Genomic DNA, 19341 nt, shown 5'->3' with positions numbered 1-19341 from the left:
ATTGCATGAAATGCATGATACACCAAGATTGCGTGAAACGTGGAGAAAATATAGAATTAGTTACTTACAGAGCAACATCTCATTAAAAAAATGAGTGAAATGACGTAACATTAGAATCATATAGTTACCTAAATCAGCTCTAATTTTTAGGGAAAATATTAGAAAGTTATTATTTCACCACAGCATTTTTAACAATTTTTTCAACGCTTTTTTAAATGATAATGATTATAAATGTTCTTAAAAAGACGTAAAAGCTAAAATTTTTTTATTATATGTTGAAAGTTTCATTGCAAATAATGATCAAATTTATAACATCACAGTCTTTGGAAATTCTTTATGGTTTTATTTTCATCTCAGTGAACTTTAAGGATTTATAACGTGTCCAATGATAGCAAGTCATACCCTCAAAGCTGTCTTGGTTGCCACTAATGTAGCGCCCATTCGGGTTGGAATCAGAACAGCTCTGATACCACCAAGCCCCTTTGGCGTCAAAAGCACAGTTTCCTCCATTTTTTATCGCTGCCATTATGTCTGGATAATGAATCCCCAGCTGTTCCTAAGAAAAGTAATTTTCCTCAGAAAAATTTTACGTCATTTAGCTAATGTTCTCATGAAATTCTCCTTAACAATTGCAGAAAATGCCCAACACGTGTTTTATGTCGTTTATAGACGATTTTAAGATGTTTTTAATGGTCATTTGTTTAGAAGGGTTTTATGAGATTTGTCAATTACTTTGTTTGATTTAGTTTATAGAGTGAAAAAAGAAGTGGTATAAATACCGAAATGTATTACAATTCTGAGTTTCATTAGATATATTCAGTAGCATTCTGATACAATTTTATACAAAGCTAAAATCGAATTTCATTGGTTAATTTTAGTGGAAGCTACAACCACAATCATGCATAATGTACTTGCTAACTGTAAGTTAATATTTGCTACCGTTTATAATATAGTTGTTGTTGTTAATATATTAAACCATTTATCCTTCTCAAAATCAAAGAAATAAATCGCAAAAATAAAAGTTGTCTACTCGTTAGCTAGCTACATGTCATAAAGAGATTTTTAACTTTTTTTCACCCCACCTTCATTCCCCTGAACTTTTTTTCTGCATCCAGTCTATTCACATTAGTCATTAATGTTAACCGGCCTAATTTTTATTGTATGATAGATTTTCAAAAATTTGTGTATTTACTTGATGGTGTACCTGGGTATTTTCCAAGGCTTAAATGATATTTATGTGTTTCATTCTTATAAATGAAAATTCTCCATGTAAACTTGAATGAATTTCAGTAACGTTTTAGGTTGTTGTTATAAGTTCGTGAAAAACCTATATTTTTAGAACAAGTTATCATAGATAAATCATTTACAATTAGTTCCAACTGGCTAACATGAATGCTTGCGTTTTTTAAAAAAGATTTTAAGAATGATTACTTGACAATGGTTTTCACAGTATAAATTCTCTCTTATGTACCAAATGATTTAGTGTGTTTTCACAACCATTTCATGATCTCTTCTTGCATGTCAAGAATTGTTGTCGCGTGGTGCAACTGAATGATTCACACGAGAGAATGATTTTTACTTAATTGTTGTTCCTTGTATTTTAAGGTAAGATTGTCGATTCAAAATGAATTATCATACTTTTTAAAACAAACAAGACTTCAGTTCAATAGCAACCGTTACTATCTGTGTTGTTTTCAAACTCACGCTTAGAAATTTCGCCGTTTATATTTACGTATTGACTTCACCAGAATATGCTCCATGACTTAGTTGATATTTTTTACTTTCATTCTTTACAGCAAAATAATCATATTCAGCATATGCTTTGTTTCCTGACCAGTCTCCCAGGTCAACACGAAGTTTATTTCTCTTGGCTGATGTTAGTCGGTATATTTTATCCAATCCAAGCCAGAATTCGCCTTTCAGATCACCAAAACCATTCTTATAATCCCTCCAATCTCGATAAAAGTCTACACTTCCATCTTGACGACGTTGAAACACAGTCCAACCTCCACCAGATGACGTCATATCACAGAAGAAACTGAATGTGCCCTGGCCATCTGGATCAATTACATAAACTCCGTTCTTTTTTTCACCTTTTTTGTAAAGATCTGCACAGTTTTTTTCCTAAAAAAAGTTTTATTAAAAAGGTATTGCAATGTACGTCTTATGGGTTTATAACTCATTAAACCTATAAGCAAATTGCTACACAGCTTTCCTGCGCATAGATCCATTGTGCTAAATAACTATTTTGTACATTTTATAATTCAATGTAAACACAAATTAGCAATGAAATTGACTCAATATCATTATAATTGCATTCTTGTCCTTGAAATCAGGAGAATTTCAGTAACTTAAAAGATGAATTTCTTTCATAGTGATTCTGTGAGCTGTGGCGTGTTTGATTTATTGTAGAAAACAAATATATCTTCTGATATTGTCAGTATCGTTTGGTTGTCTGAACGTACATGATGCAGAGCATGTTTAAATAGAACGGTTGGTAACAAAGGCTTGTTATAATGAAAGATGCATTCAACGTCTTCTACCGTAAACTTTCATTAAAAGAACACAAAACCTGTTTGAATTGGTCAAATTGAGTAGAAACAAAATCACACTTAAACATTTTGGAATTTTACATTTTATATTAGAAATTCACCAATGCGCACTTTCCATACATAAATCAGTTATATTATTATTAAACATTATTTAGGATGCTACAGGCGTGGCAAAGATGGTTAATGGACTACCATTCCGATTTAAAGACAATATTCTTTATTAGATTAAAGCCCAAATTTTTATTTAGGTAATGTTATCATATTTTTAATATTAGTGATTGACAATTAAGCAGACAAATTGAATGATATCAACTGATTCTAAACATCAACTGATGTTTTTATTGATGAAGACTTAGCGAGCATTTCAGTGATCATTAATATATATATATCTTAATAAAGGAATAACACAAATCTTTTCATGTGCAAGATTCGTCAACACTCCTTACTGTCTCCGATAAAATTGAAATTTATTTTTTGTTCAACTGACAAACGAAACTCCATTTCATTGCCAATATAAATGTAATGAGTACATAACTTTCCACCAGCTATATTTTCAAAATGACGCTGGTATTTTATATTACATTATATTAAAAACGCAAGAAAGGATAATATTTATCATGCATTGCTTTATAACAATATGCTCTAATCAATGCAGAACAAAAGAAGACCTAAAAATAAAAATATGTCGGTAGGATATTATGAGGGTTTGCAAGAAGATGATTTCGAAAACGTACACTTGATCAGGCTAACAAAAATTGAGCAAAATTTTCTTTTTAAAAGAACTTTAAGTCAGATTTAATATAGTTTTGCACAACACTTACCTAGAGAAAATTAGCGTGAATTATCAATTATTTAAAATTAATCCAAATGCCCACTTAAGAAACATTTTCCAATCAACTAGCTAATTTCTTTATTCTTACCGTCGGTAGTAGACTTTGATAAAAAGTCCATTTTCCTTCTGAGGCAACTTTCGTTAAATTGCTGTCTGTTATCTTGTTAGTAATTTGGCAGTTTATCTCATGTTCTTTTGCATCAAATAAGAAATTGAAGCCAACACATAGCTTCTGTTGATGACATTTCCTGAAACATTCAATCTGATTGGGAACAGCATGAGTTGAAATGATATCTTTCGGTGCAAGAATCTCACCTTAAAATAGAGAACAAAACAGAATACATTACAATAGGTGTAAATTATGCACAAAGATAACAAAGTTAATTTTCTAGTCAGTATATACATAATAAAATTAAAATTTACAAAATTCAATGAGACAGGAAGCAAAAGAAAGTTTCCAATTATCTCCGTTTCTTAAAAGTAACCAATCATCATTTATGTTCAAACGTAAACGCAAACATTTCTGTACGTATATTACATAGACGGGGTGATACAATGGTAGCTAAGATATAGCCCTAAATTTCCCAAATTGTATTTTGCGTTTGAAACGTTATCAGTAGATTTTTTTAGTAATTTTCATGACAAAAATCATATAAACATGCAAAAGAAACTTATTTCGTTCATAACATGCAATCCACACGGCAAAAATATAAAGACTTTTGTTGCGTTAATTTATAAATGAGATATGAACATGTTTTTAACGTCTAGCGTCTTAAAGTTCCTGAAATTCTCTCAGGGTATAAGGGAGGGTGGGTGAGACAACTCTCCAACTTTCGCAATCTTTGGACTAGTTGGGCAAGTTTCAGGAATTTGTTGGGATAATTTTCATGGTTTCACTGTTCCATTATTTTAAAAAGTACAACGGGCAAGGTTTTGTACTCGTGTATATAAAATCTGATTACAAACCATTAAAAATTTTGAGATGAAGCCCTACAAATTCTTTGGCAAATGCATGACGTGTCAACATGTTATGTGGAAACTCCGTTTTGTTTTACTGAAAGAAGCTCAGCAAAAGCAGCCAATAGTGTCAATTTATTGTTAGTTTGCAACATTAAATTCTTTGATCGTATGTTTGTATAGTTGCATTCACATTATTGTGCATGTTAATTTGTCCGTGTTTTTATCCGTGTATAATTTATTTTCTCCTAAGTCCAATTTGTATCACATAAACAAACCTGAGTTCAACGAAGATTCAAATTCACACGGGCACTTTTTTGGGTTTGCTGACCATTAAAACCCATGTTTAACCTTGGTTTGACTCAACCCATATCGAGAAGTGGAATGAATTAAACCCAGGTCAAACCTGTGTTAATAGTGTTCACACGCAAAAAAAGGCATACACGCATTCATTTGAATCTTGGTTGAGATTATGATGTTAAAAAATGCATGCTCCGTGCCTGATAATGTCGTGAATGTTAGCACATTCCAGTAATAAGAACTGAGATCAGGAACTTGTTATGTTAAATTAATAAGAGCTGTCGAAAAGTGGTTGGTTTGTTGTTGTAAAAGAGTTGTGATAAGAATGATGTGATTTGAGTGAGATCAACAATAAAAGGCAATTACTCAAGTTCAGTTTGGACTTCTACTAACTAATTGTGGGAATCGAACAAAATTCACCACAATAGAGATTAAACGTCTCGATAGAATTAAATATCAACGTCATGATAGAATAATAATGGCTTCTTATTTTTCTTATTTTTTTATGAAGCATTTGGACTACGTAGCCAATACTATAAAATTATGACAAACAAGAGCATTACATTGAAGCAATTGTATAATGTGTAGCTCCTTACTCATTTGGACAAACAGTCAACCAACCACAGTCAATTAATGTCTCAAAGTATTGTATTAAGTAAATACGTGACTGATTTGTTCTTATGTGAATTTTAAAGTATACTTGTTCAAAAATCTATTGTTTTCATTCATTAGTTAAACTACTGAAACGTCATGTCTAAAACATATACAAAGTTTATTAAACTGGAAATGCTTATGTTAGAAAATATTTGGAGAAATACTTACTTGCAAACCTCCACCTATATAGGAAATATTACACAAATACTACATTTTATGCATGATGGTAGTTCTAACACTTCTTAAAAAGAACTACGAGTTACAAGCATTCTATCTTACATGCCCAGTATAATTTAAAATAAAAGATGTTTTGCAAAAAAGATTTTGTTTTTTCTATAAAACAACTATAATCGAAACGAATGAATTTAAAAGAAATTTTTTCATTTTTCTTTATACATGTATTGATGATGAATTTCTAAATTTTCTTGAATTGATTTATTTGACAAAGATCAAATCATTAATCTTAAAATACATGGAACGCTACCTTAAGAGAATTTTTGAAGCCAAACTTTACACCAGATACGCGTGTGTAGTGTTTCGAGACTCTCTCGCGGAGTGAAAATTGATTGACTACACACGCGTGTCTGGGTGTAAAATTTCGCTTTAAAAAATTATTAGGCTTTTCAATTACTGGTAGCGTTCCATGTATTTTAGTTCAGTGGTTCAGATCGACCTCCACATTTTCACAGGCAAAAGTAAACCCAGCTGTACACCAAGCTGCGTACGCGTTTTATATTGTTGTTGTTTTATAAATGACCGATAAAAAAACATTTCTCTTTTTGTTCAGTAAAATATGTTCAAAGAAAATGTTATTAAAATAAAAACAGACAAACAGAGTTATTTGCGTGGAATATAATTCATGTATTGTAGGACGTCAGGGACGCCGGAACGTCGATAATTGAAGGGAGGGGGGAGAATATTTATATATTCGTAGTCACATCTCCTAGAAAACAATTGATTTCAAAGGAAAGTAATCATCTGAAACACACATATATGAATATTTGCCCTCCTCCCAAATTTCGACGTTTCGACGTCCATGTAGAACGTTGAATGCTCCACTAGCACGTACACAAACGTGTTTATATTTTTGCAGTATGTTTTTTCAATTACTCCTGTGTGAATTTTATTTTGATAAGATTGCCTTTTCAGTATAATGGGATGATGTTATGGTCCTCCTGAAGGCTAAAGTTGAGGTGTAGTTAATAAATCTTCATCTGCTTGATTACTATCCTTTTTTTCAGGAATACGCCCATTTTCGAATAAAATGCTTAAATCATTTCAGGCATTTTTCCGAGGAGAAGCCTGGAGACAAGTTGCGTCATGATAATGGTAAAATCCATTGTGATATTTAGGGTGAATTTTGAGCTCGTCAAAAGTTGCTGATAAACGAGAAATTCATTTTTTGGTGATTAGAAAGAATATCATTCAGATGTAGCAGGTATGTAAATTATCTCTACCAACACAATTGTTTGTTTGCATCTTCATTCAAAGTCTTCTTGAATAACGTGGTTTCTTTTGATTTTCTAATTACTAACAGTAATGGGCTTAAATGTAACGTATGTATGAATGTGTCTTTGACGGCGTCTTTTTTTATTCATTCTCAAGGCAGGGTGATCTGGATTCAAAAAACTGCAATGATTTCTTTTGCTATTGTGTTATTGTTTATAGCAGTAATTTAGAGTTTCATATCCACAAAATTGGATTTACTTTTGGTTTCACATTTCATTTTAAAGAAAAAACAACATTAACATATGACAGCATTTTGCATTTATAATTTAAGAGTTGGATCATTTGGCTAGAAACTTTAAAACTTACTACGCAAGCGAGAGCATAATTTTCACGCTGTGTCTACACAGACTGTTCATGATACTTTGCTTTTATTTTATATGTGGTGACAATTTGGAAATTCCTTATGAATATATACAACAATCCCTCCACCACCTCCCCTAACGTCAATCTATTTGGCATTTATCCCTTGTTACCTCTATTGCTTGACTTGCTTTGGCTTGCTTTGACTTGACTTTACTTTGGAAAACCGGTTGAAAACTCTCCCAGAGAGTGCTCACTACTGTCTTGTTGTAATTCCTGACTATAATAAAGTTAAAGTAAGGCATTAACAATTTCTTAAAGTTATGTTTGTATGTTTTAACAACAGTGTTATGACCTTTAAACCAGGATATAACCTTTATACTCCTTGATTTGGATTCCAAAATGACCAAAATATATTTTTTATACATAAACATGCCAATTGGCGAATATAACAATCACTCCAAAGATATGAAATAGTGCAAAACTGTGTTAATTTGTGTGTGAATTTCTACACAAATTCTCAAATTATTAATAACTGTAATGGTGTAACTCTAAAAACTCAACAACAAACATTTAGACATATTGTGTTGTCTGTAGGTGCTGTGCAAACATTCTCTTGGATGTGAACAATATTATTGCATGATAAACCAGATAATATATAGAATAGTCGCATAACGTGCATGATAAATCCAAGATGGCGTGGGAAAAGAGACAAAAAAACGTCAAAATTTTTTGCAATATATTTTCACCACAAACGTCAAAGAAATGAGAGAAAAGACGTCGCAGTAGAACTATATCAATAAATCTGCATTCATTTAGAACAAAAATAGAAATTTGTTTTTTTCACAACAGCATTCTTCAAAGCAAAAACTACAAAACCATTCCAACACATATAATTTGTTATCCCGAATTATTCTTAATTTTAGTCTTTCCTAGGCAAAAGCATATCACACAAGGCCAAAATATTACCATTAAGGCATTTTGTGATTATCTAAAAGCGCATTTAGTCGAAGAAATAATGCGCAGCTTCTGAACATAGGCAATACAACATTATTAACGTAACATTAGAATCATATAATTACCTAAATCAGCTCTAATTTTTAGGGAAAATATTAAAAAAATTATTATTTCACCACAGCATTTTTAACAATTTTTTCAACGCTTTTTTAAATGATAAGGATTATAAAGGTTCTTTAAAAGACATAAAAGCTAAAATGTTTTTATTATATGATGAAAGTTTCATTAGAAATAATGATTAAATTTATAACATCACAGCCTTTGGAAATTCTTTATGGTTTTATTTTCATCTCAGTGAACTTTAAGGATTTATGACCTTTCCAATGACTCCAAATCACACCTTTGTCACTACTTTGGTTGCCACTATAGTAGTCGCCATTCAGCTTAGAATAATAACAACTCTTATACCACCAAGCACCTTTGAAGCGTGTGGCACAGTTTAATTCACGAGTCTTATCATTATCTGAATCTTTTGTTGAAAACGCCATGCCTTTATGATAAGATAATGAATCTCCAGCAGTTCCTAAGAAAAGTAATACCTTTCAAAAATTGCATTTAATACAGTCATAGAATTCTTTTGAACTTGCATTAACACAAGACAAGTTTAATGTATATATCATTTAGGCATTGGCACTTGCATTCACAATTGATTACCAGGGTCTTACATGTAAAAAGGACTTCAGTCAATCTTCATTTGACAATGGTATTCACAGTAAAGATTCTTTCTTATGTACAAAAAAATTTAGTCGTGTTTTATTACCTACATGATGTTCAGGCGCGAGCTTATCATTGGCCGTTTTTATACTAGACACGCATAATGCGTCTGAACGAGCTTGGGCAAGAAGTTTTCTTCGTCTGGTTATGCGTCTTAAGTGTAAAGACGGGCTCAAACGCATTATACGTCTAGATGAATAGTCAATGGTTATTCGTCTTTGTAGACGAGGAATCGAACATATCCAAATCGTTTTAATTTAATGCTAATATAATTTTTTTCCTATTTACCCTTTGAACTTTGTGCTTTGATTGTTTTTATTTGCCTATTGACTTACCAGAATATTTACCAAGGCTTAATTGATATTTTTTGTTTTCATTCTTTACTGCAAAATAATCATATTCAGCATATCTTTTGTTTCCTGACCAATCTCCCAGGTCTACACGAAGTTTATTTCTCCTTGAAGATGTTAGTCGGTATACTTTATCCAATCCAAGCCAGAATTCGCCTTTCAGATCACCAAAACCTTGTTTATAGTCTTTCCAACCTCGAGAGAAGTTTACACTTCCATCTTGACGTCTTTGAAATACAGTCCAACCTCCACCAGATGACTTCATATCACAGAAAACCTTAAAGTGACCCTGACCATCAGGATTAATTTGATAAACTCCGTTCTTTTTTTCACCTTTTTTGTAAAGATCTGCACAATTTTTCCCTGGTAATGTAAACAAATAGATCTGCCATGAAATAATATGTTGTTAATTGTCACTCTTGATATCTTAAAATCATTCTTACCGTTTAGTGATTTTCCTGTGAGTTTTTTATTTTCTTTGTAAAGAGTTTTCAGTTGTTTTTCAAGTTTTTTTAGCTTTGTTTGAATTGTTGCTATTTGCACATCCAGTTTTTTCATTTTTAATGACAGCTTAATCATTTTAAGCTCAATTTTCTTAATTTGCTTTTGCAATTTTACTAATTTGTACGTTTGTACATGTGTCTTATTGATTTTGGAATGAAGCGCTATTTTAAATGTTTCAAGGTGCTTTTTTTGTGTTTGTAGATTTTTGTGATATTTTTTCAGTGTCTTTATTTGCCCTATTATTAATGCAATTTGTGTCTTTAATGTTACATTTCTTTGAACAACTTTCAAAGTGCGTTTCATGTCAAAGTTGAGCGACGAGAAATTATTTTTGAAATTAATTTCTTTTTCACTTGTTAACTTTGCTCTATGAAGTAATGACGGAAATGAGATCAATACACAAACTCCCCTCAACAGATCACAGCAATTACCGGCACCTTACAAACGACTTATTCACAAGACAAACAAACGATCAACTAAAAACATTACACTTCACATTAATTCACAATGACAATACACAATTAACACCCACACATTACAACTAAAAACAACACACCTAAATCACACATCACAACTAAAAATAAAAATTTTTCACTTCACACTAATTCACAATGACAACACACATTTCTTGTACACAATACAATACGTAAGAACAACACAATACGTAAGAACCAGATAACAAATACGTCTAACCTGACGTTTACTCCTCACTTGACTATGAAGATGACTACCGCTAAGGTTGTCGAAACGTCAGTCAACAGCAACAAAAACAGTCCTTCTCAGGACTATACCAACCTGGACGATCGACATTTACAAACATGTAATACTTACTTTCTTTATTACTATATCCCTTACGACATAATATTCCTCTAATCATTGATTTAATATAGCCAAAAAATGAAATTGTTTTAAAACAAACTCGTAAAAAGTTTGATGACTTAACATAGTGCAGCTAACTGAAAATGGCTTAATGTTTATTTACGCGTTAAGATACGCCGTAAAACCTCATAGAGACATCTATAGCGTTCAACAAAGTTATTCAAAAATCCCAAAATTGAACTTAAAATATGATTACTTACCCTTCAATAATAACACCAATACAAAAAATTACGACCAACGCAAAAGTATATTTTGCCATTTTATGATATGTGATTGATATCCACAAGCTTGAAGTGAGGACAAGATCATGAAAGCTCTATTTATGTATTTGGGTCAACTGTATTTTAATAATTTGTTGCCAACTATCGATGATGCATGCACGTAATTTCATGTTAAGTATTCATGAAGAATAGGATGGTTTCAGCTGATAATAAAAGAGTTTAATTATTTAAGATTTAGACAGTAGCCATTTTATGTTCATGCAATGTTTAAATGACGAATTATGCGCCACCATTTTATTGTATATAGTCAAACTTTGATGTAAATCAACTTGCACGAAAAAATTTCTGTTGTCTTTAGTATGAAAAGCAATTTTACTAATTATAAGGAACAACAAACACAACAGTTTGTCTACAGTTTGTCTACAACTAAAAATATTGCATCATATATATGGAATTTGTAGTTCATTACACATCCTGTTGTTTACTTATTTGATATTTTGTTGTATAAAACATAGCAAATTTACAAATTATATAAATTTTTATGCCTAAAACTCAACCCAACTGTATTCCTGTCTACAAGTGAAATGTATCTATCTTTTGATATTCTGTCTCAGCACTCAATTGAATTAAGTAATTAATTTATTTGCACGACTTACAAAGAAACCTTTATAACGTGGCACTCGATACAGATCATTTTCAAATACACCCATTTTGTGTACATACTTTGATGCAGTAAAATGGATTACAAGCTGTATTTCGCCGTTGACCATTCTTAAAACAAATTACTTTGCAGCTATATTGAACCAAACTGGCGGTAATTTCCTAGCTGTCTCTAGTATAAAAGTTATATAAATACAACTCCAAGTTTGAAAATTTGTAATCCAGGCATTGAATACATAAAAGATAAAAGTTTCTCCGGATTTTAAATGATTTTTATTGAGCTTTCGACTCGTTGCTTCGAGCCTTCATCAGAATGAGGATATTTATTTACACGTGCTTTTAGCTTGGAGACGTTTAGAGCGTCTAATTGGATTAGTGGGTGGATTAATGTGATTGGATGGGGAGAAATGCGTTGCCATGGGTTTTGGTGTATTGTTAATATGATTGGTGTTAATAATATTAGAGTGTAGTGTTTTAGTTTTGGTGTTGTTTGTAGTTTTTTTGTCCTTTTTCTTTAGTTGTGAGTATATGAAGGGTATGTCGATATGTCTGTTTATTGTGTCGCTGTCTTCATTGTACCAAGCTTCTTTAAATTCGCGTGCGTGTTTAGTCTGTGCGCGTCCGAGTAGTTTAGTTTCTGTCCAGTCGAATGTGTGGTTGTTTCCGTGGGTATGTTCTGCCGGTAGTGAGTTCGGATCTCGTCGTTTTATGGCGTTTTTGTGTTCTGTGAGTCTTGTTTCAATTTTCTTAGATGTTTGTCCTATGTATTGCGTTGAACAGTCAAAGGCATCGTTACAGCCGATACTTTTATTAATAGAGTGGAGATTATGAATGAGTTGATTACACATCCTGTTGTTTACTTATTTGGTATTTTGTTGTATGAAACATAACAAATTTACAAATTATATAAATTTCTATGCCTAAAACTCAACCCAACTGTATTCCAGTCTACAAGTGATATGTATCCTTTTTTTTATATTCTGTCTCAGCACTCAATTGAATTAAGTAATTAATTTATATGCATGACTTACAAAGAAACCTTTAAAACGTGGCACTCGATCAGATCATTTTCAAATATAGCTATATTTTGTGTATATACTTTTGATGCAGTAAAATTGGTTACAATCTGTATTTCGCCGTTGATCATTCTTAAAACAATTTACGCTGCACGAAGTTATTTTGCCTTTAACACTTTATAAAGTATTAAAGTTTATTTCTAATGAAGTTTGTTAAGTATTCTGCTGAAAGTTTTCGTTGAGCATTTCTTTGAAATGAATATATTAGCTGTTTCAGTGAATATCCTAATTATAATATTTTATTTTTAAATGATGAACTAAAAATACAAAATACAAAATGGAAAATAAGAGTTTCTGTGATTTGGTGTAGTTGTTTGTTTTAGTGTGGAAGTCGCTAAGAATTGAGAAGTTTGTAAATTGAACAATTTTAGAACATAACGAGAAAGCATCTTCGATTAAAAAACAAGCTTTGGAGTAAGAAAACTATTGAAACTGCATTAGCACGAACTTTGCAATGTTATTTGGCCCAAAAACAATTCTCTACTTGAGTCAGTTAATTGAACCTTATATCAAAAGCAGTTCAGCACAACAATCACAATACGCAATCAAATTTCGTAAATTCGATTTAAGGCATTTCTTTCATGTTTTTCGTAATCCTCGATTCTAGCGATATGAAATGACATTTAGTATCCGTCAACAATCAGTTATTACACACTTATCCATAAAAGAATGCAATATTATCTCAAAATACTGTATTACTAGCAGTAATTTACGGTGGCCCAGATGTGCAACACACAAACACAAATTCAAATACACAAACACAAAGTTTAATATGCAAAATTCATATCCGGTTAATTTGCCAGCCAAATGTGTTCTGAATTTACAAAGTTGCTGAAGTGCAGAATATTGTCATATTCTCATATTTTCGTTTTATTTCGAGAAAGTAAGATGAATACATATATTTGTGAGTATTTATTACATTTAGCGTTCATGTATATGTTCGCATTATCTTTCCCGGCTGTGGGTAATGGACTCCGTCGATTTCGACGTATGAGGGTTCCACAAAGTGGAACATCCTGGTTACTTAAGTGAAGGCAGCTGACCAGACTACAATCACTCATACCTTTCACGCAACTACAACGCTGACATCAGCGTGACACAGTGTGACAAGGCTGCAACATTGCAGATGCAGATACAGTCCATCCGAGGACATAGTTTCCTCTACCAAATTTCCCTCACATGGCTTTGGTCAACCCGGGCTAGGTTTACAGACACATTGCCAGATGTGCCACGAGCCGGGATTGAACCCGCGCCGTCTGGCTTACAGCTCACGCAATTAACCATTCAGCCACCCGCCCCGTCCGGCTGTGGGTAATGTGAACTTGAACACCATGTTATGTACAGTATGCGGGAGTTCACTAAATACATGGGGTAATTTTTGGGCTAACTGTGGGATGGATCTTCGAAAGTCTGACGAATCAAAGACGTTGCGGAACAGTGATCCATCAACATCAGCTGAGCCTTCTACTGATCCTCGTGCCACCAAACCTTTGACTTTTAAAGAGTATTTGGCAGATATTTCATTTGCCACTGTTGAGACAAGGAAGCGTCTAGATCGTTTTGTCTCCACGAAAAAGAGGAAGAAGGATGAGACTTACAAGGTTTGTGATTATTACTACCTCTGCAAATAGGTCATGTCAATAATTAGATGGGTGATGGTAGTGAATAATTATATTCAATGCTTGTTTTTATGTAGATATTACTTATGTAATTCCCACCTATTTAAGCTGAAATATAAAATGCTGCTATAGGAAATTTGTTTTTTTTTGCAGTCATTTGAATCAACACAATAACACTTATGTTGCATGCTTTAAAAATCAGGCTCGGGTTTTCATGGAGAAGGATGGAATAGTATTTTCCATTAAAATGTCTAATTATTTTTTCATTCTTCATCAACCATTTTGTGATGGCAGGTCATGAACACCTAGTAACTGGATATTTTTTCCACCCCAGATAAACATTGGAATTATTGAGCTGGATGGGAATCATTTGAAAATTAAGTGAGTCTCACTCCTTCCTATTGATGTAAAAAAAATGTGATTCTCATGCTGCTATAAAAACTGCTGGGCTGGAGAAGTAACTGGCTCACAATAAGCAACTCTGTGATGAAAGTTCCGAATGGGTTTTGTTGTACCCAGATGTGGAGTTTTATATTTACCAAGCACAACAGAAACATTTTCTGTGGAAAAGTACAAGGATTCCCTTAGCAGGCCATGCAGTAGTGTCAATTTTTATCTTTGCAAGACTTTGGATTATGAAAGTGAGGAGGTTTTCTATTAATTATTAAAAACACTTTGTTAATGTATAGGCAATTATCTTAATGTTAATTAATACCTAATTATGAGCATTTAATAATCCAAGCAATTCTGTAAGGTCAAGTATATAATAATTTTTGCACTATTTGGTTAATTTTATGAAACTATCATGATACAAATAAAATTAAACACTTACTTTATAAGGAGCTAATACTAAATATTACATATTAATACTGACAACATTTATTGTGATGTTATACTTGAGATTTCCAATATGAGTGCATAAGGAAATCAGCAAAAGTGTGTTATGCAACAATCTTTATTTAAATAAATTACATATTTGATAAAAATACAAATATTTGTTTTGTAGTTGCTAATGAATTAGTTGATGATGTTGTGGAAGAGCAATTAGATTTGGAAGAAATCAGACTAACAAAGACTCAAAATGAATCATTGTGCACAGAACTACAGCTTGGTGAAGAATCACATTCCACAACTTTGGTTGGACTGTAATCTATTGATGATGCAACTTTAACACCACATGCACTAGAGAACCTCCAAAATTGTGATGTTTTGAGATGAATACTTTCCAAGGTTTGTGAGTACTATATAGTCTACTTGTTCTTGTCTGTCTTTTTACGGAAAAGATGTTCTAGTTACATATTATAGAAGAAAAATATCCACTAATTTGATGTTCCATTAATATTTCATGAAATGATGAGTGGGTATTGTGATGATGGTGCAAAATACCATTGTGAATTCATTCAAAGAAAGTAGATGAATCGAATTTGAAAATAGAACAGTCAGAAATGTTGTGGCTTATCACCCATCTTTACTATATTAAGTGTTGTACATTGCAAGTGAAAGTTCTGAAGGGTCTACTTTTGTCCCAGAAAGTATGGCAAATGAGGTTATGGAGCGAGAAGTGTTGCTTATTCATCGTTGTAATGTGAAAGCTGACTTGCTGCACTATTTTGAGAAAGGTGATATTTTAAAGAAGTGTGTGGATGTCAAGATGATAGATTCCAAAGGTGTCGAGGAAAAGAGTGAAGGAGTCTGTGTAGTCAGGGATGCATTTTCTCGGTTTTGGAATGAAATATATAATAGTTTCATGTTAGGCGAGGATAAACGAGTCCCAGAGAAGTGGCAAGCGATAGCTAGAATTCTTGTGAATGGCTACACTCAAGAACGCTATTTTTGAATCAAAATTTCTCGCGTTTTCTTGTGCTCCTGTCTTTTTGGCGAAGATTATGTCTCAGAAGATATGTACCTGAGTTCTTTTATGAAGTATATTTCGACCACTGAGTCTAGTGTGGTTAAAAATGTACTTTCTCATTCTCTTGCAGTTGATGATGAAGATGTACAGGATTTCTTAACAGCGTTTGAGTGCAAAAAATCTAGCGTTTATACAGCGTTTGCGTATAGCTTTTTCCCCTCGGTGTTTTGCCGTATATATGTTTTTCCCTCATTGTTTTGCCGTATATATGTTTTTCCCTCGGTGTTTTGCCGTATAAATGTTTTTCCCTCGGTGTTTTGCCGTATATATGTTTTTCCCTCGGTGTTTTACCGTATAGCTTTTTCCCTCGGTGTTTTGACGTATAGCTTTTTCCCCTCGGTGTTTTGCCGTATAGTTTTCCCTCGGTGTTTTGCCGTATAGCTTTTTCCCTCGGTGTTTAGCTTCCGGAGGTATTATGTATTCCAGGTCGAAAATCACGCAAATATTTGTGTTTTTAACAATCTTATAAAATCTTGCACAAAAGCTGCTTTTTATCGGCCTCGAAATCGTCCCGAATGTTTGTTGTTTTTATATCACCTAAACTCTTCTATATTTTAGGTATTTTTCTTCCGTACGTATTTACAAGCTTATAATGAAACGAATGAAATCACGTTAGACGAGATTGAAAAAGTTATTGACGAAGCTGACAGGTAAATTTTATAACAATCGTCCTCTTATATTAATATACCGCAAGATAAATTTTAAAATTCTTTTTTAGGTTTCTATGGGTACGTATGCCTTGACTGATTCAGTGACGTAGTTCTCGTTTATTTAAGGTTCAGTTAAGTCAGTTTAGAGTTTACTGACACCATTTAGGTCAGTTTTAAGTATACATAGGGCTTGTCAAGTTATAACTGATGCAATTGATACATAACTTTTGAAAGCAATTATCTTTTTTATTACATCGCCCATTGGTGTACTTATTTAGCCATTGTATTCAAATGCTTACATATTGGCGTCGGTTTTGTCTTTCTGCGAATAAATGTTTTAATTTTACGTATATGTTTTAAAAATTTCTGAAATAACATCATTCAGCTTTGTTTTTCTTTTCTTCTATAGATTGTCTCTTCTTTCTCATTTCTTTTGGGCAATGTTTTCAATTCTTCAGAGTTATAAATCCTCGATCAATTTTGGTTATCTCGTAAGTAGATGAACAGTTAAATAGTGTTGTTTACCGTTAGATTTACATCACGTGACTGAATTTGGCTTTTTCTTTGTTGTATTGTCGTACCGTGGTATTGTATCCTAAACACCATTTGCTATTTTTAAAATACCATATCTTATAAGGAACATTCTACATCGAACAATCTTAGAAATGTGCACCACCACTTCATCAACTTTTTGCATTTAGTGTGCGTTATTTCTTTACAAACATTTGTGTAAATGCATGGTCTTTTGCACCAAGTTCTTTCCATGTGGATTTGTTTAGAACAGATGTTAGTCAGCAATATTGTCTTATGCGTATGTATCAAACTTGTACATAATGAGCGCTATCATTGTGAACAAACGTAAAAGCAACGTAACACTTTGCGAAGATTTCTGATAAGTTTACAAGAAGGATTTTGTGTTTAAATTTTTAGAATCAAATCACTATAAAGTAAATCCCATCCGCAGTAGTAACCATTCAAAGGATCTTGAGTATGTTTTATTAATCTGTCATATAAGGTATTAAGAAGCGTCAGAAAATATATGGAGAAATACTTACGTGTAAACCTCCACCTATACAGGAAATGTTACGCAAATACTACATTTACTGCATGATGACAAATTTCCGTACCTTTCATAAAACCAAATTGTTTATGACGATTTTTAACTTTTTCGAATGTAGTCCCTGCCTCATCAACTGCCTTTTGTATTGTTTCATGTTTCTCCTTTGCCGTTGTATTCATTCCCTGATCGTAATAAGACTTCAAGATAGCTTTTTGCAAGTCAATAATACTTCATACTGTATTCCAGTTACCGCCATCTATATATGGTACAGTGTGTCGTGTGCATGTCGTGTGTTGATGATATATAAATTGGTGCATATATAAATTAAATATGGCGTCAACAAGAACGCTTTGAGGATCTCCTACAACACATACATGCGAAGTTCTCTATTTAAGAAGTCTTGCTTCAGACGATTAAGAACATGTGACATGGGTAATGATTTGAATTTTTTTCAAAATCGGCTTTTCATGACAAACTGTTATTTTTAAATAGACGTCTTACCCACAGATATCTAGAATTATTTGCAGGTAGTTGACCAATTAAAAGTGACATTGCTTACATAGTGAATAATGATGTAAGATAATTGCATGAAATGCATGATACATCAAACTTGGCGAAAAGATAGAATTATCTACTTCGTAACGATCGTTTTGCACCGGTTTCCATTAAAAAAATGCAAGCGCGTAAAAGGTGTTTCCGGTCGTTTCTGTCGCAAGGATAGAACTCTAGTCTATCTCAAACGATCGATACGCAAGGATTGTTTCTAACGTAAGGATCGCTTTTGTCGTTTGAGTTGCGCGTTTCCATATGATCGTCTCTGTCGCTTCTACAAATTGCAAGCGACAAAGACGATCCTTACGACAGGAACGATCATATGGAAACCGGGCTTTAAAGAGCAACATCTCATTAAAAAAATGAGTGAAAAGACGTAACATTAGAATCATATAATTACCTAAATCAGCTCTAATTTTTAGGGAAAATATTAGAAAAGTATTGTTTCACCAACGCATTTTTAACTATTTCATCAAGGTTGTTTTAAAAGACATAAAAGCTAAAATGTTTTTATTATATGTTGAAAGTTTCATTAGAAATAATGATCAAATTTATAATATCACAGTTTTTGGAAGTTCTTCATGGTTTTATTTTCATCTCGGTGAACTTTAAGGATTTAATACCTTTCCAATGACTCCAAAGCACACCTTTGTGATTGTTTTCGTTGCCACTATAGTAGTGTCCATTCAGGTTAGAATGATAACAATAGTTATACCACCAAGCACCTTTGCAGTCAGTGGCACAGTTTCCTCCACTTTTATCATTATCGGAATCTTTTGTTGTAAACGCCATGTATTTATGAGAAGATAATGAATCTCCAGCATTTCCTAAGAAAAGTAATACCTTTTAAAAATCGCATCTAATGCAGTTATAGAATTCTTTTGAACTTGCATTAACACAAGTTTAATGTATATATCATTCAGGCATTGACACTTGCATTTACAATTGATTATTAGGTGCTTAGATATAAAAAGGACTTCAGTCAATCTTCATTTGACAATGGTTCTTTTGTCTTTAATGCGT

The 19341-nt window shown here is 32.6% G+C and overlaps 2 protein-coding genes and 1 long non-coding RNA gene across 3 annotated transcripts in view; 1 reads left to right on the top strand and 2 right to left on the bottom strand.

Moving 5' to 3' along the window:
- Positions 1-334: 334 nt before the first annotated feature.
- On the bottom strand, positions 335-4685 carry LOC124454902 (ryncolin-1-like). Its single transcript, XM_047005655.1, has 4 exons — positions 4673-4685; positions 3473-3699; positions 1795-2124; positions 335-556 (listed from the first exon to the last, which is right to left on the bottom strand). The coding sequence occupies exons 1-4, from the start codon at positions 4683-4685 to the stop codon at positions 335-337; spliced, it is 792 nt and encodes a 263-aa protein (XP_046861611.1).
- Positions 4686-8265: 3580 nt separating this feature from the next.
- The window catches only part of LOC124454901 (fibrinogen-like protein A), a 32008-nt gene continuing 20932 nt past the window's right edge, over positions 8266-19341 (bottom strand). Inside the window, exon 4 of the mRNA XM_047005654.1 lies at positions 8266-8644. Coding sequence (XP_046861610.1) covers positions 8394-8644 — 251 coding nt within the window. The 3' untranslated portion in view covers positions 8266-8393. The remainder of the gene's footprint in view (positions 8645-19341) is intronic.
- LOC124454242 lies at positions 15352-17579 on the top strand. Its single transcript, XR_006951361.1, has 3 exons — positions 15352-15374; positions 16615-16706; positions 17116-17579. It is a non-coding gene; the product is annotated as an uncharacterized LOC124454242 (long non-coding RNA).

Source organism: Xenia sp. Carnegie-2017, unplaced genomic scaffold, assembly GCF_021976095.1.
Source record: "Xenia sp. Carnegie-2017 unplaced genomic scaffold, XeniaSp_v1 HiC_scaffold_3, whole genome shotgun sequence".
Lineage (NCBI taxonomy): Eukaryota > Metazoa > Cnidaria > Anthozoa > Malacalcyonacea > Xeniidae > Xenia > Xenia sp. Carnegie-2017.
This window is presented reverse-complemented; position numbering and strand designations above follow the sequence as displayed.